At 34.9% G+C, this 25,028-nt stretch overlaps 1 protein-coding gene and 1 long non-coding RNA gene across 2 annotated transcripts; one reads left to right on the forward strand and one right to left on the reverse strand.

Annotated features, from left to right (window-relative positions):
* Positions 1 to 18,915: 18,915 nt before the first annotated feature.
* On the forward strand, positions 18,916 to 21,721 carry LOC132631155 (uncharacterized mitochondrial protein AtMg00810-like; the record flags this gene model as incomplete). Its single annotated transcript, XM_060346754.1, has 2 exons — positions 18,916 to 21,074; positions 21,363 to 21,721. A coding segment is annotated over one exon (1,296 nt), but the record flags the coding sequence as incomplete, so codon positions are not given.
* Positions 21,722 to 22,609: 888 nt separating this feature from the next.
* Positions 22,610 to 24,625, reverse strand: LOC132634028 (uncharacterized). Its single transcript, XR_009580005.1, has 2 exons — positions 23,671 to 24,625; positions 22,610 to 23,148 (listed from the first exon to the last, which is right to left on the reverse strand). It is a non-coding gene; the product is annotated as an uncharacterized LOC132634028 (long non-coding RNA).
* Positions 24,626 to 25,028: the final 403 nt, after the last annotated feature.

Here is a 25,028-nt window from a genome sequence, read left to right on the forward strand (position 1 = left end):
AATAATAATTAATGACAATTAGTAATAAAATGATAATTTAAGAATAATAATAACAATAATAATAATAATAATAATAACTGCAGCGGAATAATAAAACGTGGGTGTTAATAAAAGACTAATAATTATAGTAAAATTTAAATGCATGTTTTTTTTTAATTTCTCAAAATATCAGAAGTATAAATAGGTATTTCGGGGAGAGGCGGGACAAAATTGGGTGTCAACACCTAATAAATATAAGATTTCACCATACATGACAGATTTTGGTTCAGCTTCAGGTATGTATTTTATTGACTTTTTTAATATATTTGATTGTATATGTGTAGTCATCTGTTAATTTTTCATTATGAAATACACAGGAAGTAGTTCCGCTAAGATCCATGTGCCTATTTTTTTACAAAAAGTTTCCATTCGAGCAAGATCCCATCACCGGTCCACTCGATGTAGAGCTTCTTGATCAATATCGTGTTTGGCTTCGTCAAGGACTGCTTGTTAGGCACGATAACAAGTATGTTTTTCACCACTTGTACATTATAACATATTACATGTATACTATAAGGAATAACTGTATGTATTTGTGTATTTTTATATTATAGAAAGAACAAGGAAGACCATTTCCAAAAGAAGATGGCAGTTTTTTAGCATAGAGCCAAGTACAATTTTGGCATCATAATTGTCGCCGATAAAAATTGGTTCTACCTTTTATCAATGCTTTGCCAACTTTGGAATGATGAGGTACAATCTACCTGACTTAAATACCCAGTTATTGAAATATTTTATGTGTTTTTTGTGTTCTAACTATTGTATTTAATCATTTCAGCACATTGATGTCATTTTCTGAAAGTGAGTTCACCAAGGATTAGGAATCCTACGTAGACAAGTATAGGAATTGTATCATGTATAGGTATCTACAGTTAGCCTAACTTCTATAGGAGAAGAGTCCTACATTGTGTATTAGGCCAAGAGGTCTTATATTATAAAAATAGAGGAGAACAATCTGTATAGGGTGCATTGACAGAGATATTAACAACGCTTCATTCTTTCTCTCAAGTTTAACTGTTGTAAATTTTCTTCATGTTATCAGAGCTTTGGTTCTAAACCAAATTAATCTGTATACTGAATCCTATTCCATGCTTCAGTGGCCAGTTCATTGACCTCCTCGCTTTCCCTATCTCCAGCCTCCCTTCATCAACTCATAGCCATATGTCCCATAAAATTGAAACCCGCAAATTACCTAGTTTGGAAGACCCAAATAACTCAGTTGATGCAAACACTAAAGATTTGTGATATTGTAGTAAAAGATCCACCAGCTGCAGTTCTAGGAAACGAAAAAAAGGAAGAAATATCCAACCCTAAGTTCCTAGAATGGGAAGATAGAAATGTATTGGTGAGAAGTTGGCTCACAGAAACCATGACCGAAGAGAAGTTGGCTCACAGGAGTCAATGTTCCTTATTATCGGGTGCACTTCGGCCAAATAGATTTGGGAGAGCCTTGAAGACAACTACCTACTGTTGACACCCAATTTTGTCCCGCCTCTCTTCCGAAATACCTATTTGCGCTTCCAATATTTTTTGGCAAATAAAAAATATATTTATATTTTTACTATAATTATTAGCCTCTTATCAATATCGGTGTTTCATTATTCTATTACAGTTACTAGCTATTATTATTATTATTATTATTATTATTATTATTATTATTATTATTATTATTATTATTATTATTATTATTAGTTCAAATACGAGCCCAATTCACCCCCAATATTTTTGGATTAACCCAAAACAATTTTCATAGGCCACTACCCATTTTAATTCACCGCAACCCAATTTTCAGATCAGTCCACATTTTATTCCCAGCCCACATCTTCAAACCATCAGCCCAAATAATTACCTAAACGGACCAGCCCAACCTAACACTACCCGACCCAATTTTATTTCCCTAAACCTAACCCTTCAGCCGACACCCCCCTTTCTCTTTCTCCTCTCCCTCTCTCATACGCTCTCCCTTCTCTCTCTTTCTCCTTTATCGTCCTCTTCTCTCCATCATCTCCCCCATCTTCTCTTGTCCCCCACGCCTCTGTCCCCCACTTCCCTATGTCCCCCGCTCTTTTCCCTCTTCCCGCTCCTCTCTAACAAACCCTAGAATCGCTCTATAAATAATGGTTTCTGTTAATTCATTTAGGACAGCTTGTTTTAGCCGCAGAAATCCCCTAGAAACTAAGGTTTGAATTCGGAGAAATCGCAGAAATTCCCCCATGGAAAATATTAGTTCTTTTAGCAGTATTGTTTGATATCGAGTCGAAATCCACACCATTTTTGTTCTGTTTTTTCCTTGGCATCCGTTTGGATTCGAGGGTATACAAATTCGGGATTCGCAGTGTTTCGAAGTAGATTTGAAGTGTTCGAGGTTATACCGAAACCTTCGCCTCACTTCGCTGCACCCGAAGAAGGTAAATCCCATTCCTTTCCTTTTAATTTTGTATGTTTATGTGTTTATATGGTTTAGTTTTGATGTTCAGCTTAGCTATCGTAGTTAGATGAGTCATTATTACGTTTTAGCTTAGTTTAGATATTGTCGGATGTTGCTGTTGTTATTTAGTTCAGCGTGTGTGGCTTAGTTGGAATATTGTTTATTTGTATGCTGATAATTCAATCTAGTAAATTGTATAGATTTATTTAGGTTTCATTCCTAGTTAATTTGGTTAATGATCAGTTAAGCATGTATAATCATTTGTTGTTTATAGTTGTTTATGTTTGTTTAATTGAGTTAAACCTAATTCAATATGAATCTGTCTAGGTCATTCAGGCTTATTAAAGGCCTGTGTTAGATGATTTCAGTCTAGCCAGTATCAGTGGTCTGTGTTGTTAATTCGCTATTAGGTTTAGTATCTGAAGATCTCGGAATATGTTTTTTTTAAAGGGATACAAGTATTTAAACTCACTTCTGTCCCTTTTTGTTGGACTCTATATTTAAAAGAAGGAAGTTTTAATTTGTTGAGGTTTGGTCTGTGTGTGTTGGAGTTCCCAAATCTAAAATGAGTTTTAATATTCTAAAGGTTGATGTAGTGAAATGTGGTGCCTAAACTACCGTGATTCTATATCTTTACCCTTTTTTTTTTTTAAAGCTAAGTATCATGTACAAATTCCTTTCTATATTAAAGTTGTTTCCCTTGCGTTATGATTAAACTTTTCTGTTAAAAAGGATTCCAACTAAAGAGTGAGTTAGACCTTAATCCATGATCCACTTTATTCTTCATTCCTTGCTTGGATACTGAAAAATGAGTACACTAGTTTAACTAGGGCAGTTTGGTTCCCCTGTTTAGTCATATATCTATGCTTGGCATTCTTCTTTCACCTCTTGCTTTAAAAAAGAAGAAAGTTTAGGTTCTTAATCTCATCTAGGAGGTTTTGTTTGTCTTCATGAACTATCTATACACTTAATGTTATTTTGTCAGATTTAAAGAAAAGGTTGGTTATGTTTTATATATGTCTAAGTATCTTTTATGATCTTGAGTCCTATTTGGTACTGTTTTAGTCAATGGTTCACTATTGAATCTGTCAATATTGGTAAGTCTGATTAGTTATTAGCTTTTGATTAGATCTTATGTTCGGTTGCTAGGTAGCAATGTTTATATTTGGTCATGCCTAATGGTCACTTATACCTGCAAAACAGTTGATTAGTAGCAGCTTGAGTCATTGGCACCTATATGAAACTCCTTTACTGATTAGCTATCCCCCATATTAGTGTGTTTCCATGCTTAATTCGCTAGGGTGTATTTAAATGTTTACATGATGTAGCTTCACTATCTTACTTAGTTGTTTGTTGTTAGTTTGCTTTCATTGTGTTTTGGTTCAGTTTGGGAGACACGTTTGAATGCTCTTGATTGATATTTAGTTTGCATTATACTTATAGCAAGCCTGTTAGTTTAAACATATCCGAGAGCATTGTGTGATCTATCCATGTTAAGCATGTATCTTGTGTTAGTTGAATAATCTAAAGTAGGGTCCCGATATGTTAATTCTTGTATCTGCCTGCAAGTATGTGTTAGTCTGGTTTAGATTATTATCTGTTTGAATATTGGTTCTGTTGGTCTATTATTATGGTGGATGCAATGCTATGATTGGTCTGATGAAGTTTAGAAGTTGATGTTTATTATGGTTTAATGTGTTCTTAACCCAAATTATCCTTCTTGTTTCGAATAAGTCTATTGTTGTCCAATACATACCTGAGTATATATCATTTCTTGAGTTTAATAAAGTGGAGCAGATCTGGTCCATCCCCTTATTTATTTTTGGTTTTGGGTTTCTATGCAGTCATGGTTGTTTTGTTATGTATTTAGTTAGGTAGTTTGTTTTGCTTAATATTGTAGCTAGTATGAACTGTGTTTAGTCAGTTAGTTTATTTGCCTAGTGTGGTAGTTGGCAGGAAACTATGCTTAGTCATTGGGTCTGTTCTGCTCAGTATTGTAATTTGTATAAAATTACGCTCAAGGTGGCCTAACTTGTTTGCTCAATTTGGGAATTGCGTGATTTGTTTTAAGGTCAAGATATTGTGCCATACATATATATGCCTATCACTCCCTCCTCTGTTTTGGAATCAGGGAAACACCACTCAAAAGTTAGAAACATTTTTTTTATGAAAAAGGATGTGATGCTTATTTTACTTATTCCGTTAAAGATAAGAGTTCTTTATTCTAATCCTTTTCTTTCATTCTTATGCATGACCACCGCATACGAGTCTGAGGGACTCGTTCTTCTCCCGCATTCGGAGTTGGACTACAAGTCCAACGAAATCTTTCCGAGTCATTCCCTATCAATCCTGTCCGCAACAGAAAAAAATAGACAAACTGAATTTATTGGGCTGAAGCCCAAATAGCAAACAGATTGCAGCAGCCCCAAAATTGGACTGAGCCCATTCGATTTTATTTCAGCTCTATTTTTTTTTTATGCATTTAATTTGTATTATTTGACTAACCCTTACTTTGTTGTTTTCCTAGATTAGATGAATTCTAGTAAAATTTAGTGGGTTAGCTTTAGTATAATGGGTAGGATTTAAGAAAGAAACTCGCCATTAGTCCCAGACGTTTCTTTTTATGTTGAACTATTTATAGCATACATAATATTTATTCTTATTGGAATAATTGATTTGCAAAATGGCATGACTATATATTTTAAGTAAAGGGAATCATATTTTATTCTTATTATCATATACATTTCAAAATGTCACTAATACGCAAATATAAACTCAAGCATATTTTATAAACGTTGTTTTCAAGATTCATCCAATTATACATATTTTTAGCCGAGCATAGTTAAATAAAGTTAAAAAGAGAAAGAAAATCCATCATATTTTGAATTCTATCAAAAGCTTGCAAGTCTCATTTTTAAAATAGCATTTTTTTATTTAAAGCCTTAGCATATTTTTTAAACCTTATTTTAAACAGCGTTATCATATTTTTCTTTAAAACCTTAGTAACATTATAAGTCATTTTCTTAAAATTTAAGCATCTTATTTAACTTTAATTAATTAACCTAAGTTTGGCTGGATAACCGTAGTTAACGGATCCTAAAGGATGCCTAACCCCTTCCCTTTAGGATAATATAGAACCCTTACCTAGAATCACACTGATTAAGCAGACTATTAACGGCGGTTTAGTTAGCTTTACCTTGGTTAATAATTAGGTGCCCTAATTCACCTTAAAATCAATTAGGTGGCGACTCCTTTAAATAAAACAAATAGGAATCACCAATATGTTGTACTCTTAAATTAACCCGGGTTAAAATGGGGTAAAACAGCTTGGCGACTCTGCTGGGGACAGTAAAATATTCGTGGAATGCGGACGTGGAAGTGGATTTATCTTTTTACATTATAAACATTGTGGACGTGGACGTGAATTTATCTTTCTTGCGTTATAAATTTTGTGAAAGTAGACGTGGATTTACATTTTTGCACGAATGACTTCGTGGATGTGGACGTGGAAGTGGATTTATATTTTTACATTATAAAATTTGTGGAAGTGGACGTGGATTTATTTTCTGCATTGTGGATATTGTGGACGTGGAAGTGGATTTATCTTTTTGCATTATGAACATTATGGACGTGGACGTGAATTTAACTTTCTTGCATTACAAATTTTTTGGAGGTGGATGTGAATTTATATTTTTATACCGTGGAAGTGGATGTGGATTTATATTTTGTACCACGAAAGTGGATGTGGATTTATATTTTTGCACCGTGGAAGTGGATGTGGATTTACATTTTGTACCGTGGAAGTGGATGTGGATTTATATTTTTGTATCGTGGAAGTGGATGTGGATTTATATTTTTTTGCACCGTGAAAGTGGATGTGGATTTATATTTTTGCACCGTGGAAGTGGATGTGGATTTACATTTTGTACCGTGGAAGTGGATGTGGATTTATATTTTTGTACCGTGGAAGTGGATGTGTATTTATATATATATATATATATATATATATATATATATATATATATATATATATATATATATATATATATATATATATATATATATATATTTTTTACACCGTGGAAGTGGATGTGGATTTATATTTTTGTACCGTGAAAGTGGATGTGGATTTATATTTTTTTTTTACACCGTGGAAGTGGATGTGGATTTATATTTTTGTACAGTGGAAGTGGATGTGAATTTATATTTTTGTACAGTGGAAGTGGATGTGGATTTATATTTTTGTACAGTGGAAGTGGATGTGGATTTATAATTTTGTACCGTGGAAGTGGATGTGGATTTATATATATATTTTTTTTATTATTATTATTTTTTTTTACACCGTGGAAGTGGATGTGGATTTATATTTTTGTACAGTGGAAGTGGATGTGGATTTATATTTTTGTACCGTGGAAGTGGATGTGGATTTATATTTTTTGTACCGTGGAAGTGGATGTGGATTTATATTTTTGCACCGTGGAAGTGGATGTGGATTTACATTTTGTACCGTGAAAGTGGATGTGGATTTATATTTTGTACCAAGGAAGTGGATGTGAATTTATATTTTTGCACCGTGGAAGTGGATGTGGATTTATATTTTATACCGTGGAAGTGGATGTGGATTTATATTTTTGTACCATGGAAGCGGATGTGGATTTATATTTTTGTACCGTGGAATGTAGACGTGGAAGTGGATTTATTTTTTTCGCCATTAAAGTCTGTGGAAGTGGATGTGGATTTATATTTTTGTACCGTGGAATGTGGATGTGGACATGGATTTATTTTTCTACATTATAAAGTTCGTGGAAGTGGACGTGGATTTATTTTGCATTGTGAATTTTGGGCATAAACATGGATTTAAATTCCAGCACAGTGAACTCCGTGGACGTGGATTTATTTTTTTACATTATAGATCTTGTGGACGTGGAGGTAGATTTATCTCTTTGCACTTAAAGTTTATAAAAGTGGAGGTGGATTTATATTTTTGTACCGTGGAATGTGGACATGGAAGTGGATTTATCAAATTATACATATTTTAGCCGAATACAACCAAATAAAGTTAGAGGAAGAAAACTCGTTACCTTTTGCATTTTATTAAAAAGATAAGTCTAGATTTCTCTTAAAAAGCTTCTATCTATATACAAATCATTATATTTTGCAAGTCTCATTTTTAAAATAAAATTATCATTTAAAGCTTAACAACATTTATAAGTTTTATTTTTGAGTGGACTACCATGTATTTCTTCAAGTTAGTCTAAATAACATTACTATGTTTTCCTTTAAAACCTTAATAACATTTGCAACCCATTTTCTTAAAATTTAAGTGTTATATTTAGCTTCAATTAATTAACCTAAGTTTGGTCGGATAACCGTAGTTAGCGGATTCTAAAGGATGCCTAACCCCTTCCCTTTAGGATAATATAGAGCCCTTACCTAGAATCACATTGGTTAAGCAAACTATTAACAGAGGTTTAGTTTTAACTTTACCTTAGTTAACATCTAGGTGTCCTAATTCATCGTTAAATTAATTAGGTGGCGACTCCTTAAAACAAAATAAATAGGAATCACCAATATGTTGTACTCCTAATGAACTACGTTTGGCCTGACTTCCTTTTGGATACGTAGGCAGCCCACATCGGGTTCGGCCACTCTTTTCAAAATATTTCGGTGTCTTTGTTTTGTGGGTAATGAACTACGCCTGGCCTGAATTCCTTTTGGATACGTAGGCAGCCCACATCGGGTTCGGCCACTCTTCTCAAAATATTTCGGTGTCTTTGTTTTGTGGGTAATGAACTATGTTTGGCCTGAATTCCTTTTGGATACGTAGGCAGCCCATACCGGGTTCGGCCGCTCTTTTCAAAATATTTCTATGTCTTTGTTTTGTGGGTTGGAACTACGTGTGGCCTGATTTCCTTTTGGATACGTAGGCAACCCGCATCGGGTTCGGCCCTCCTTTTAAATAAATAAAAAACCTCAAAAGTTCTTATTTTTACTCACGAACTACGTTTGGCCTGATTCCTTTGGGATACGTAGGCAACCCAAGGCGGGTTCGGCCCTTCTATTTTAAAATTTTCAATATCTTCGGTTTGTCCAACCATTTTTGTCCCTATGAGATACATAAGGATTTTTTATATAAGATTTTGATCTTCCCACTGTTTAAATTCATGTGTCCTAGTATCTTGAAACTGGGACAAATTTTTGAAATCGGTTAAATCGCTTCCAAAAACTTTCATTATAAGTTCTCACTTTTCAATTGTTTAGAACCGAGCACCTCCAGGACTGGAAACTGGGACAATTGTTTTTAGAAGTAGCACAAAAGTTGTCTTAAATGTTCAACGATTTTAAATAAAGTCCGTTCATATCTCTCTAAAATGTTGATAAGTTCGCATTCGAGTCTTCACAATAATTTTATCTATTAGAGCCACTAAGTATTTCTCTTCGAAGTCATCCATGTCTCGTTACTCTTATTTTAAAAATACACTTTTTATTACTTATAACTGAAACTCCGTGGCAAAGCAAAATATCCGGTGGGGCCTCGAAAAACGTGGACACGACCTGGACAAGAATCAATTCAAGGACCAAGTTCCCCGATATGCACAAGTCAACAAATTTTCTTTTAAAACTCACAATTTTCCTTTGATGAGACAGGTTCAATTAACATGAATGTGGTGCATATTTGACTCTTCTTCATTTTTAATTATGGAAGTAATCAAAGAGTTAGCATTTTTCAAAAGGCAAATATTCTTCAATGTGGATGTACAGTTAGCTTGCGCTAAACGGTGGACGTTGTTCCAGTCTTCACGAAATTTTGATCTCAACAGTGGACATAAATTTATCTTTTCAACCAAGGGTTGTGAGCGTAATTCTTTCAAACCCAGCTATTTACATATTCTTACCACTAACAGTTGTTTTAGCTCGTGGCATTTCTCGAGGGACCAAGGGCACATGATCGTGGAGTTAACCTTTTTTCAAAGTGGATACGGACATGGTCACCTGTTATCGGTTTAAATTCCTCGAATTTACCATCACTTCATACATATTTATTTATTTCAAGTTGCTAACAAGTTCTTTTTAGAATGTGGTATTTAATGAGATGACAGGATCGAAATCTTGCACATATGTTAAATCGTGGGGACAATTGTAGATTTAACTTCCGTCACAACGGGACATGGATGTGGAATTATATCTCTTCACGAATGATTTTGTGGATGTGGACATAAACGTGGATATACATTTCTACATTACAAATTGTGAGAGCGGACGCGGATTTATATTTCAATATCGTAGATTGTGTGGACGTGGATTTATTTCTGCATTGTGGATATTGTGGACGTGGAAGTAGATTTATCTTTTTACATTATAAACATTGTGGACGTGGACGTGGACGTGGATTTATCTTTCTTGCATTATAAATTTTGTGAAAGTAGACGTGGATCTATCATTTTTTGCACGAATGACTTCGTGGATGTGGACGTGGAAGTGGATTTATCTTTTTGCATTATGAACATTGTGGACGTGGACGTGAACGTGGATTTATCTTTCTTGCATTAAAGTTTGTAAAAGTGGAGGTGGATTTACATTTTTTTTGTACCGTGAAAGTGGATGTGGATTTATATTTTGTACCGTGGATGTGGATTTATATTTTTGTACCATGGAAGTGGATGTGGATTTATATTTTTGTACCGTGGAAGTGGATGTGGATTTATATTTTTGTACCGTGGAAGTGGATGTGGATTTATATTTTTGTACCGTGGAAGTGGATGTGAATTTATTTTTTTGTACCGTGGAATGCGGACGTGGAAGTGGATTTATTTTTTTCTCGCCCTTAAAGTCTGTAGAAGTGGATGTGGATTTATATTTTTGTACCATTAGAATGTGGACGTGGATGTGGATTTATATTTGGACAGAGTGGATCTTCGAACGTGGATATGAATTCATTTTTTCTACATCATGAGTTTTATGATGTGGGCATGGATTCCGCGAATGAGGACGTGGATCACTATTTACGCATTATGGATTTGTACATATGGATTTGAATGTGGTCATAAATTAGACTTTCTCAAAAGCGGACATCATCGTGGTTTTAGATTTCCTTAAAAAACAAACGTGGATGTGGATTTAGCTTTCGTTAAAGTGGATATCAACGTCGACTTAATTCTTCTTCAAGTGGAAGCCATAAATTTAATTCATCTCCAAAGTATGTTGTGGATTCAACTTTCGAAACAGGGGTTACAAGTGTAAACTTCTCCAACCCTGTCTTATTTACACATATATTTCTTTATTGCTAACAATTGTCTTCAGCTTGTGGCCTTTTGACAATACTAAAGTTGGCATCACACATCAACTCGTGGAACTATTTCTTCGGCAGCGAACTGGGGCAATTGGTTGGGAAGGATAATCAGACTTCTCGACAAGGGTCAAAGATCTACCTCGAACACTCGTCTCCAACCCCAAATATTCCGCTTGCATTCCAGCACACTCAATTTTTCAGAATTCCCAAGTTCTATCATAATACCCAGTGTCATCATAATTCGACACTGGGACAATATTTTGCAAAGATTCGCACTAATCGGGATTTGTTAGTCATAAGGTGTCGTAGTTGTCCCAGAACTACACCCGGCCTGATTCTCGTGCAGCCCGAGATATGTAGGCAACTCGGAGACCGGAGTTCGTCCATAATCCTCTCAAATTTCCTTTAGCCGGGACAAAATAGGCTACTGAGTCAACGTATTTGCCCGAAAATTCTTTCATCATTACCGGGCAAAGAGGGACAATCTGTTGACACCCAATTTTGTCCCTCCCTTATTTAATTTTATTTTCCCGAGCTTCTAAATTTATTGGCGAGCTAAACGTTTTTCACTATTAATATCGTTATTTTCATTTTTTCACTATTACTAGCATCACTTTATCACAAATTCTAAAAGGGTTCATTGTCACTTTATTTTCGTTAAATTAATTATAATTTATCAACTATTTTATTTTCTACATATTAATCATTAATTATCATAGTATACATATTGTACTAGTTACTAAATTAGAAGCCCAAAAACAATTAAAATAGCGGAGGAATGACCAATATTTTTCAGCCAAATTAATGGCCCAAAATACAAACACAACATCCATTAATTCCACCAGCCCATATTTTTTCTACCCAACCAGCCCATTACCTAACCAACCCGCCAGCCTACTTCCTCCAAACCGACCCGAACCGGCCCACTACCATTAAAACCCTAAAACTCTTCTTAACAAAAAGAGAGAGAGAGAGAGAGAGAGAGAGAGAGAGAGAGAGAGAGAGAGAGCAGTCGCAGCTCTCTCATCTCCCTTCCCTTCTCCTTTTCTCCCTCCATTCCCTCTCCCACGCCGCACACTCCACGCCCACTTCCCTCTGTCCCCCACTTCGTCTTGTCCCCCCCACGCTCCTCTCTCTCTTCCACTTCCCTCTGTCCCCGCTCCTCTCAAACTCAAACCCTAAATCTCCCTATAAATAATCGTTTCCAAGTCAGTTCAAGGGGGAGTTTTTCGATTCATGAAATTCCCTAAGAATCAAGGCTGAGAATCGCAAGAAATCCCTTAGGAGAACGGATCTTGAACCCTGAAATCCCCTGAAAAGAACAAGTGGAGTTGGCCGAGATCCCCCTAAGAAAAGATTATTCTTAGCTGCTTCGAATCTATGAAAAATAGGAGTTATTTCAGTCCTTTTGAATACCCGAAAATACAAAGTCTTTAATCGTTCAAATTCCTTTTTAAAATATTAGTTTCAGTTTTCTTGATATTATCTCAAAATACTAAATCCATTCTGTTTTTGCTCGTTCGAATCTGAGTGCCGAGAACTCAGAGTTTGTGTTGTTTCGAGGGTAGATCGAAGATCCGAGGCCTCACTTCGCCGCACTCGAAGAAGGTAAAAAAGCTTCCTTAGTTGAATTTATAGTGTCTTGGTATGTTTATGTATGTTGACGATCGTTAACGTTGGATTAACTGTTAGTGTAGCATATTAGTGAGTTTAGTATTAGAAGTTTGTTTAATTTCATATGAAATTCTTAAGTGTCTGCATGTTGGTTAGTGATTATTATGTGATCATTATGGTCTAAATTAAGTTAGTTTAGCATCTGTTTATATTGGTAAGTCTGATTAATTATTAGCTTTTTTATTAGATTTTATGTTTGGTTGCTAAGTAGCAATATTTGTATTTGGTCATGTTTAATGGTCACTCATACCGGCAAGACAGTTGAGTAGCGGCAGCTTGATTCATTGGCATCTCTTTGAAACCCCTTTACTGTTAGCTATCCTCCATATTGATATGATTCCTCGTTAGTTCAATTAATCATGAGACTGTCTAGCTGAATATTAATACAAGTCCATAGTTTAATGATTTTTATGTTAATATAAGTTATATATGGTTAGCTTGTTGGTTTTAGAATGATGTTTGCTTTAGTCTAAGCTCAATAAATTTCATATTTTTATCTTCCAGTTCTGGTATGTAGTCTGTTTCTATGCTTAATTTGCTGTTTAGCTCAACATATCGTTAGGATGTGTTCAAATGCTTATATGACGTAGTTTGTTATTTCATTTGTTTGTTTGTTGTCAGTTTACTTTCGTTCTGTTTTAATTTAGTTTAAGATATTTTTGGGATGCTCTTGATTAAGGTTTAATTTGCTTTATACTTATAGCAGGCCTGATAGGTTTAAATCTTGCTTATGCTTAATCTTAATAGTTTTTTATTTTTTTAACCTGTTTTGGCTTCATGTTTGGACAACCGAATGAATAATTTAAATGTAGGATTGATTGGACATTGCTGTTTGCTTATAAGCTCATTTTTTACTTTAGGCAGCTGCTATTTGGCTAAGTGTATATCAGTTAAACATTGGTCTGTTTTCTTTGTCACTTAATTTAATCTTTGATTAATCATATTTATACCCTTGTAATTAAGCAAGCATGTATGTATATGTGTGTGTGTGTTATTTGAGTAAGTTGAAGCCCATGACAGTGTTGTTTTCCTTTGCTTAAATTGGTTCCTCTGAAAATTGAAGCATTTTTTGTGCCCTGCTACTTCACTCGTTATATACCCTTGCGATCAGACAAGTTTCTGGCCGTACGTATTCATGTTTAGTTTGGTTTAACTTCCAGTTGGGTAATCGGTTATGTGTTAGCTTATTTGACTTGAGAAACTGTGCATCTGTCAATATTGTCTGGCCATTTTATTTATTTAAAGTTTCAAAACCCTCATGTTTCACTCATTTTTTTATTTTGGTCCTTACTATATGTCCTGTATTGCCTCATATGACTTGCACTGTTATGAATTTGATCCTATAGATCTGCTTTAAATCACACATACTGTCTCTGAATCACTTGGCTTAGCTATTTGCAGAACTATTTGGAACTTGCTTGTATTCTTTGTCTATATGTTGTTATGATTCACCTGGCTTCATAATCTAAAAGAAACTTTGACAAGTCCCCCAGATACCCTCTTGTGTGAACTTAGACTGCATAGACTCAACTTGTGTAACTGTGTGTGTCCAAGTAACTTGAGTATTACTCGTCCTTCATTGCTTGAGTCTAAACCTATCTGAAACTATGATTTCTTACTTAAAAATGGCACCTGAGGTCCTTCATGTGTTTAAACTGTCTCACCTTCTTAACTACATGTACACATGCCATCTAAATTAAAATCTATTGTCTTAAACTGAACCTTTTCCTATCTAACTACTATTGAAAGTCTTAAGGTCCTGCTGGTTTCCCATAATCGCAGTGTATATGCTATGTGTTTTGTGATCATTTATGCCTTGTGTTGTTACATTTCTGCACCTGTAGCCATTCATTCAGAGCTCTGCATAACCTGTAGCTCCTCAACTTCCTTTGCTGAGCCTCACACTTATAGAACTTAACTGCTTGAATCTTGTATGATGTCCTTTCAATATTGACAGTTCTCTCAATTTGCATTACTTGAATTTTGGCATTTTTTATGACCTCTAACTTACCAAAACTAGCTATTGAAGTCTCTTACCTGTTAAACCATTCACTCATCTCAACATCTAGTCTTTTTCACTTAATGTTCTTGAACTATATGAGATGCCCATGAATTCCCCTGCCTTAATTTGGATTTCATCAGTTTGAACACGACCATACTCTCAATCCTGGGCATTTTTTCGGTACAGATCAGTTGAGATCTGGTTTGAATTAGAAAAACCAGTCTGTCTGTAACTGCTGTCCCCCCATTTATGACATAAAATGTTTTGTGTTCTGTTTGTTTACCCCTGTAAGTAATGAAACTGAAATGCGGATTTAAGTATTATCGTAGGCTATAAAACTGCAGTTATTTATATACGTTAAAGTTGTTTTAATTAAGACACATGATACGTGGCTGTCCGAGGTTCTATCCACGTATGAGTATTGTCTCGCTTAGATCGTAATTTGCCGTGCCTGAATCATATATACGTGTGTATGTTGCTGGTATACCTTCGCTGAAATGCATTAGATATACACAGAATATACACAATCTACTGGTCTGTTTTGAATATATATTTTTCATGGCCGACCTGTTGAATTTGTATTTTTACATCTTCGTCGATTAGATATTAATCCTTTTCCTTTTCGTTTTATGCATGACCTTCGCATACGAGTCCAAGGGACTCATCTTCCGCATTCGATGTTGGGCCAAGGCCCTACGGAACATCATTTCCCCCTTTTCTATCCAGTTGTGTCCGCAGCAAAGGAAACAAAAATATTGGGCTGTTGGCCCAGGCAAACAACAACAGATTGCAACAGCCCCCTTAAAACGGGTTGAACTATCCCAGCAGCATTATGGCTATCAGTCCGAAAATGGGCTGAGCCCATTTAAATTATCTCTTCCTCTATTTATTTTGTGCATATTAATTTGTACTATTCAACTAATTCTTTGTTTGTTTTGTTTTATTAGTTTAGATAAATCCTAATTAATTAATAGGTTTAGTTTTAGTAATGGGTAGTTAGTTTAAGGAAGACTAACAATTAATTCCATAAGTTTTATTCTCTTCTTTTCATGTTTTATTTGGAATAGTTGATTTGCAAAATAGCATGACTAGATATTTTGAGTTAATGGAATCATATTTAATTCTTACTATCTTAAAATTTCAAAACGCTACTAATACACAAATGTAAATTCAAAGAACTTTTATAAATAATTTCTTCAAGATTTATCAAATTATACATATTTTAGCCGAATACAACCAAATAAAGTTAGAGGAAGAAAACTCGTTACCTTTTGCATTTTATTAAAAAGATAAGTCTAGATTTCTCTTAAAAAGCTTCTATCTATATACAAATCATTATATTTTGCAAGTCTCATTTTTAAAATAAAATTATCATTTAAAGCTTAACAACATTTATAAGTTTTATTTTTGAGTGGACTACCATGTATTTCTTCAAGTTAGTCTAAATAACATTACTATGTTTTCCTTTAAAACCTTAATAACATTTGCAACCCATTTTCTTAAAATTTAAGTGTTATATTTAGCTTCAATTAATTAACCTAAGTTTGGTCGAATAACCGTAGTTAGCGGATTCTAAAGGATGTCTAACCCCTTCCCTTTAGGATAATATAGAGCCCTTACCTAGAATCACATTGGTTAAGCAGACTATTAACAGAGGTTTAGTTTTAACTTTACCTTAGTTAACATCTAGGTGTCCTAATTCACCGTTAAATTAATTAGGTGGCGACTCCTTAAAACAAAATAAATAGGAATCACCAATATGTTGTACTCCTAATTTAACCCGTTAAAATGGGGTATAACACCTACAAGCTAGCAAAGATAAAGAATTTCAGTTAAAGCAACAAGTTCAGAGTATCAAAATGGGGTAAAAAACTATGGATGAGTACATTAAAGAATTCAAAGGAATTTGTGATAGTCTCGCTGCTATAAAGTCATAAATTTTGCTAAGGGTCTGGAAAACAAATACAAAACGTTGAGGATTGTTATGTTGGCAAAAGCTACATATCCAACTTTTACTCAGTTTGTTAATGCACTGAGAGGGTATGATATGAGAGAAGAAGATAATGAAAAAGATCACGTTGATCAAGCCATGGCCTTTCCTGTCCAGAGAACACAAAATTCGTTTGGTAGAGGAAGAGGAAACTCCTTTAGAGGAAGAGGACAGACACGAGGAAGAGGCCAGGCTGGAAACAAATTCAACAACTTTACGGCTGGAGGACAGCCTAGTAGACAATCAAAATTTTCAAATAATCAGAAAAGTTCTCCGTCACAGTCAAATCCATGCCAAATTTGTGGAAGAAACCACACAGCTATCTCTTGTTTTTACAGGTGGGATTATTCTTACCAATCTCAACAAGAAACGCCACAAGGATTCTCGGCCCTAACAATCAACGAACCATCAGACAACAACCTCTATATGGACTCAGGAGCAAGTTACCATATGGTTCAAACAACAGGTAATCTAGACAACTCCACTTTGTTCAAAGGTTCAGACTCAGTCATGGTAGGTGATGGTAAGCGGCTTGAAATTACTCATGTTGGAAATAAGGAGATATATAAAAATTTACAATTAAGAGATGTTCTAGTTGTACCTAAATTAAAGAAAAATTTGTTGTCTGTAAGCAAGCTTGCAACCGACAATGAATGTTCTTTGAAATTCACCGACTCTGAATTTGTTGTTAAAGACAAGAAAACAAAGAATCTGCTGGCAAAGGGGAGTAGGAAAGGAGACCTATATGCCTTGGATCCAAAGAATGTAGATAGAGAAGTATATCAAGCTTTAGCCGCTATGCGTTCGAATAAAGCATCAGATGAAGTCTGGCATCAAAGACTGGGGCATCCTAATCTTAGAACAATGCAGTTTTTACATTCTAATAGATTAGTTAAATTTAGTAGTTGGAATAGAAAATTTTCTGTTTGCGCTGCATGTCAAATGGGAAAAAGTTGTAAGCAACCCTTTGAGAATTCTAATAAAGTGGAGATTGAGCCTCTTGTCAAAATTCATTGTGATTTATGGGGTTCTTCACCCATTACCTCCTCTCAAGGTTTGAGATTTTACGTAATCTTTGTGGATGATCACACAAAATACACTTGGTTTTATCCTTTGAAAAGAAAGTCAGACTTCTTCAACACATTTGTTAACTTTCAGAGGTTGGTTGAAAATCAATTTGATAGGAAGATCAAAATCTTTCAAAGTAATGGAGGTGGAGAATTTAATAGTCAAATATTTATTAATCACCTTAATCAATGTGGCATTCAAAGAAAAGTATCATGCCCTCATACACCTGAGCAGAATGGGGTTGCTGAACGAAAGCACCGACATCTAGTTGAGACCGGCTTAACGTTATTGTTCAATGCCAATGTTCCATTGTATCTGTGGGTTGAAGCATTCATGACAGTTGTATATCTTATAAACAGACTCCCTACACCTGTTCTAAAAATGTTATCTCCCCTTCAGCAGTTGCACAACAAGAAACCCGATTACAATGGTCTCAAAATCTTTGGGTGTAGATGTTTTCCACATCTAAAGGGGTACAACAAAAATAAGTTTCAACCAAAGACTTTTCCGTGTGTTTTCATTGGATATAGTCCTTTACATAAAGGATATAGATGTTATCATTCACCAACAAAGAGGGTTTATATATCAAGACATGTGATATTTGACGAACATTATTTTCCCTTTGCTTCTAATGTCTTACAGGAAACGAAAGATAGAGTTTATTCAATATCTACGTACAAAGAGTTCTTTGAGCCTCTTGATGTCCCAAAAGGTGAAGCAGCCCGTCAGACACCAGTACTTGCTACTCAAGACACTAATGAAGTTGAAAATATTGAGCTATTTCCATCAGTGGTCCAAGATGCATTCACTGCCACACCAACAAACACACATGACCATATGCAGCAACATTTATCTCCAAGCTTAGAAAATAGCCCTTTACGTCCTAGCAGCACATCCAGGTCATTAGAAGCTGCAAACTCTTATCCTGATGCTCACAACGCCTCAAGTTCCTCAACAGTTGCTCGTTCTAGTCGTGGTGACCCTGCAGGTATTGACTTATGCGTCGACTTTAGCGATTATCAGTGTATTCCAACTTCGTCTTCACCCTCTCTTGATAACACCCATCACATGATCACAAGAACCAAATCGAAAAGCTTGGAGCAGCCTCTAAAATTTCTAAACCTTTTGGCTACTGCATCGTCTAACACCAGTGAACCCAAGAACATTAAAGAAGCCCTATCACAACCCCACTGGTTACAGGCTATGAGAGAAGAAATGCAAGCTCTACATCAAAACAATACCTGGAGACTTGTACCATACAAGCCTCATATGAATGTAATCGGATCAAAGTGGGTGTTCAAGACGAAGATGAAGGTCGATGGCACGATTGATAGATATAAAGCTCGTCTAGTCGCAAAAGGGTATAACCAAATAGAGGGTCTAGATTTTGAAGACACATTCAGCCCGGTGGTTAAAGCTACTAAATTCGTATAGTTTTGACTATCGCCACGGTACGACAATGGCCTCTTCGTCAACTCGACGTCAAAAATGCCTTTCTTCATGGACGACTCAAAGAAACAATATATATGCAGCAACCTCCCGGATTTGAGGACTCTACTGGTACAAATCATGTTTGTCTGCTCCAAAGGGCGATCTATGGATTGAAGCAGGCTCCGAAGGCATGGTTTCAGAGGTTTAACGAAGTACTTCTTCACCTAGGATTCTTAGGAAGCCATGCTGATTCCTCCTTATTTGTCCTTCGTCGTCAAGGTGATATTATTATACTACTTTTGTATGTAGATGATATCGTTATCACCGGAAGCAATCCCAATCTTTTGCAGTCTCTTATCTCTCAACTAAGTGTGCAGTTTGCTCTTAAAGACATGGGCAATCTGCATTTCTTCCTGGGGATTGAAGTCATCCGATATGTTGATGGACTTTATCTTAGCCGGAAAAAGTATGCACAAAATATTCTTCAAAGGACCATGATGCATTGTGCTAGAGCAATTCACACACAATTATCTCAAAAATGTGATATTCATACAGATGGTGGATCTCCAGTTGATGCATCCAACTATAGAAGTACGGTTGGCGCTCTTCAATATCTTACTTTGACGCGTCCTGATCTTACTCATGCTGTCAATCAAGTTTGTCAATTTATGGAAGCCCCTACAACTACACAATGGCAAGGGGTCAAGCATATCCTTCGCTATCTAGCTGGAACTGTGAACTTTGGGCTTCGCATTACATCCAAATCCTCGTTGAAGGTTGTTGGCTTTTCCGATGCCGACTGGGCAGGTTGTGCTGTCACTCGTCGATCAACCACAGGCCTTTGTGTTTTCTTAGGTGCGAACTGCATCTCTTGGTCATCCAAGAAGCAACATACAATTGCAAAATCCAGCGCTGAAGCCGAGTATCGTGCACTTGCCTCTCTTGCAGCTGAAATCACATGGATTCTCCATTTGTTGAGACATCTTGGTGTATCACTTGACTCTCCACCAGTACTTTTCTCAGATAACATTAGTGCCCTGCACCTTACCAGCAATCCAATTCTCCATGCTCGGACGAAACACGTCGAATTAGATTATCACTTTGTTCGAGAAAAAGTTACAGCCGGAACAATGGTTACCAGATATGTTCCTTCCCAGACTCAAGTAGCTGACATTTTCACGAAAGCATTGTCCAAGCAGCAATATCAATTCTTACGGAGAAAGCTTAGAGTTGTGTCACTGCCAACGTCCCGCTTGAGGGGGGATGAAAGTGAGTTCACCAAGGATTAGGAATCCTACGTGGACAAGTATAGGAATTGTATCATGTATAGGTATCTACAGTTAGCCTAACTTCTATAGGAGAAGAGTCCTACATTGTATATTAGACCAAGAGGTCTTATATTATAAAAACAGAGGAGAACAATCCGTATAGGGTGCATTGACAGAGATATTAACAATGCTTTGTTCTTTCTCTCAAGTTTAACTGTTGTAAATCTTCTTCATTTTCCACTACTTTCGAAAGAAAGGCAATTATGACAAAAGGACCAATTACAAATTCACCATTGTGGACTGTCTCTTCAAGCAGAAAGTTGATGTTGTCTATAGCGCCTTTCTCAACCTTGATACTCAAACCAATGTGGCTAATGAAGAGCAAGTTTTGTGCGAGTACGTGAAGGGGCACAGGCTTCTTGCAAATGTCCCGTGGCATACGGTTGACAATATTCTTATATCAGTCAACATAAAAGAAGAAAATCATTGATTATTGGTTGTGCTTTCATTCAAGGACAAGTAATTTTATATCTATATTTTTTTAAGATAAGAATATACTGATTTTGCTGGATGCCTTTTGTTGGATGCCTTTTGACTTAATATACTAATTTCTTTTTGTATGTATATATTTTGTGTGTTTTTGTTACGGACAAGCGTCTTTATGTCTACAACTCATATCAAGCAGCAGGGCATAATGCAGTTGTTAGGGATGAAATACACAAACTTGCTACACTTCTGCCATATTTCCTACATATTGGTGGATTCTATGTAGACCAAAAAGGCATAGATTTGATCAAAGACTCAGCTTATGCAGATAAGGCACAGATTGATATTCTTGAAGTAGTCTATGTTGAAAATCTGCCTCAGCAAGCCGTTGGTAGCATGTAAGTTGTTCATGTATTTTTTAATGTATTTGTGTATTTCAGCAATTGATAAACTGAACATCAAAACACACATGCTTTTAAATACATATATACATATGTATGTGACATTATTTTTTAATGTATTTGAAAGTATATGTGTATTTTGATTCTCAAATTTTGACTTTATGTGTTGCTTACTGCTTTTCATACATTTTTAAATACATGTATACATATTTATTCTCATACTTTTTTCCTTTTTTTTTCATACATTTTGAAGTTCTCAAACATTTCTGCCATTTTTTTTTTCAGGGATTGTGGTGTTTACGTAGCAGCATTTGCTGAGTATTTGAGCTCGGGTGAAGGGGTTCCAGCTACAGATGACGCAACGATGATGCGTATGAGATATGGTGCACTCTTATGGGACTATGTGGAACGGAAGGTAGCAGACAATGCCCAGAGCGATAACGAGGTGCCACCAAGACCAGTTAGGCCAGCCATAGATTATGACACAATTGATGCAATTGATGTTTGATTCGTACTGATTGTAACTTTGGATTAAAGACCAGATTGTGACTGTTTTTTAGAGTACCTTTTTTGCCACAGATTTGAAGTTTTTAGATGTATTTTTCCTATGTTGGATTATCATATTATCAATTGTATCCGCCTACATTTAGCTATTATTGTTGCATTCATATACATTCAAAATACACCAAATGCACTATTCTTTTTCATATGTTGGATTATCAACTTAACAAGTATATGTAACTCAATTTTCAATTACCACAGTCAGATAATTTCAAATTACATCGTTCACACTTTGTATTTGATGTATGCTATATTTGACATGACCCACTATCAAATACATGTAAATAAAATCAAATATACCAAGTACATCTGGTTACGAACACCAGATGTATGTTGTATTTACCTACTAAGCAGTGTTTTGAAGTTATTAAATACACCAATTTTGTTAGAATAAGATTCCTTTTTAAAAAAAAAATAGAGATCATCGTTTGTACTCATATGCAAACATATTCGGAAATAACTTCATAATTCCAAAAGAAGTAATCACACAACTATTGCAATGTATTCATAGTGACTACCTTTATTCAAATACTAGTGAAGTAGGCCGCGCTTTGCGCGGTTATAAACAACTATAGTAAACTTAAGTTTAGAAATTTACTAATTAATTTATCCACGCTTTACTAATTATTATCGTATCATTCACGAAATATTTTCTGATATCCGAATATTAACGATAACCAAAATAACTTTAGCAACAACTAAAAAATTTCTTCAGAAAATAGTCTAAACATACAAGTTTAAAACTCTAATGGTTAGGTATTTTGCAATACATATTTTAAACAACAGAACTTAGAGTAAATATAAAAAGAAAATGATCACGACAGTATAATATCAAAAAAGCTAAAGCAAAAGTGTCAAAATTGTCCATGCTTATTTCTACAACAATTGAATTACAATAAGATCAAATAAAAATAGACCATAAATATTCTAATTTACAAAACAAATATTTAATAGGAAATTTGAAAATAAAAGACAAAAACAATCATCCTACTAAATGAAAAGTTTACATGATACAAAACTTTATAGATTGGCAACATAAAGATCAACAAACAAACATTAAAAAAAAAAAAAAAAAGGGGTGCAAAAGCTTGTATGATTAATTCTTCAAACTGAGTACTTGGAGTCTTATTCTCCAAGGATTCTTATAGTCCCAAGCCATCTAGCATCTAGCATGCACACTATCTCTCAAAACAGAGGGGGACATTGCACGGAGATACTCACGGAACCACCACTGTGACTATCGACAGCCACCAGCCCACCACTGACACAGGACACCGGAAGCAGCAGCAGCACTCGAACGACATTCATTTTTAACTTGTTTTCTTATCTTTGAAGGCATGAATTTAGCCATGTTTGCAATTAATATAGATTGCTCTAAAAAACAGATCAGGGTGTATGGAATTGTAATCACAACTAAGTTGGTAAGAAAAACCAATTCAATTAAAAAAGGACATACCCATAAATTTTAATCAGGAGAGAAATGTAAGGAGAATCTTCACTTGAATTTAGTCTGAAAATGATTATGAGGAATACAGATTAAGCCCATCCAAACAGGCTCTTTGTTTTTAGTAATAAATTTAATATAAATCAATCACATTAAGTATTGGAATAAAATTAAATATCTTTTCCCTTTTAATTAAGCAATGAATGTGGATAATTATAAACTTATTGATGGAGTGATTTTTAATTTTCAGCAATTATTTTGAGAGAAATATAAGAGAAAAATGAACCTGATCACAATCTAGTGAAAATAAAATTAAATCAAACTTTGTATAAGTTTGACCATTTTAATCATTAAAATTAATATAAACTTTGGAAATGTCATTCAAAGAGAAATTAACATAAACAATATCTTTTGTAATATGGAAAATATTAGCTCCATAGTAAAATAAAGTAAAATTAGAAGTAAAATAATAATTCCAAAATGAACAACTTTAAAAGTAAAAATGAGAAATTTGAATTTTAACACTGTCGTAAATATATTATCATTTTATAACATGAATACGAAATGCTGGGAAAATAACACACGTACCTCAATCATCCTGTAAGTACTATTTATTTGTCCAATCCTTTCTCCACTCCCTAAGACAAATCAATTTGTTCATAGATGTTTGATGCTGTATAAATCCTACATGAGACTATCACCTTAAAAAAATATACTAAAAGTGAAAAATCATGTCCTCTATATACCATGGAGCATACAACTTCATAGATTTATCATGTATCTGCGCTACAAACAATTAGCATAAATGAAAAACTGATAATCGTTTATAATTATTGCGATATTTTCTATTAGCTACAACTCTGCAAGAGAAGATAAAACAACCAAAACTTGATATAAAAATGTTATATAAATGAAATTTCTTTTCTCCAGCAATATAACTCCAAATTCGATAGAAGTACCACCAATAGATCCTGTGCTTTGCATGTATTTTATCTCACCTTGCCGGGTCAAGAAACCTAGCAAACACAAACAGAAAAATACAACTTTAAGATTTCTTTAAACAAAATCCACAAGTTTGGAGAATCACCACACTTTTTTCTTTGATGATTAAGAAAACAAGAAAAGACCAAAACCCTCTCTTTCATATTTCTGCCTTCCGCCACAAGATGAGGGTAAAGCCTAAAGAATACATGTAGCCTTGTTCTTTATGCTCATACAAATAGTGAAAGAAGACAGTTATGTATTTTGATGAATATGGCAAATTGTTAAAGCCAATAAATAGCACAATGAAGTTTCCGTTTTTTGCTGTTACAAATGTTAAAATGGAATGATTTATTAGACATTAGACAATGAAGAGAGTGAGGGAATTTCTACGAGATTGTATGAAGTGGAGTGGCTTTTCAGTTTCTTAGAAATGGTTAAGAAAGAATAATGTGTAATTAATGGTAACACATAAATGAATGAATAAGAAATAGGAAAAATTGAAAAAAATGGTAGAAAAAGCCAAAAATGGAGAAAAAAGATAAATAGGTTTCTAGGGCATAGAGAGGTGTCACATCACCTTGTCAATCCCTAGCTTTATATTATATAAATATTGCAAACAAACAACGTATTTTTCTAACAAATGTAAATGGCTATACAGAAAAATAAAAAACAATCACTTTTTTTTAGGCTCAAAACTACAAGAACATCTATTCTATCCAAGTTGTCCACAAGTACTGCAAGCATGTCTTTTTTTACCAATAAGCAATTCCCTTAACGTCTTCTCACGCTTCTTCTTCGGTCTACCAGGAGGTCTTTTATATCTTGGTGGCAAAACTACATCATCCGAGATGTATGTGGGAATCTTCCATTCACGCTTGTCGGGGAGAGGATCCACAGGTATATCGTATGTTTTCACCACAATCTGCGATTTGAACAATTCTGAGCAATAATCATCAGCCTTT

The sequence above is a fragment of the Lycium barbarum genome, chromosome 3 (genome assembly GCF_019175385.1).
Source record: "Lycium barbarum isolate Lr01 chromosome 3, ASM1917538v2, whole genome shotgun sequence".
Classification (NCBI taxonomy): Eukaryota; Viridiplantae; Streptophyta; class Magnoliopsida; order Solanales; family Solanaceae; genus Lycium; species Lycium barbarum.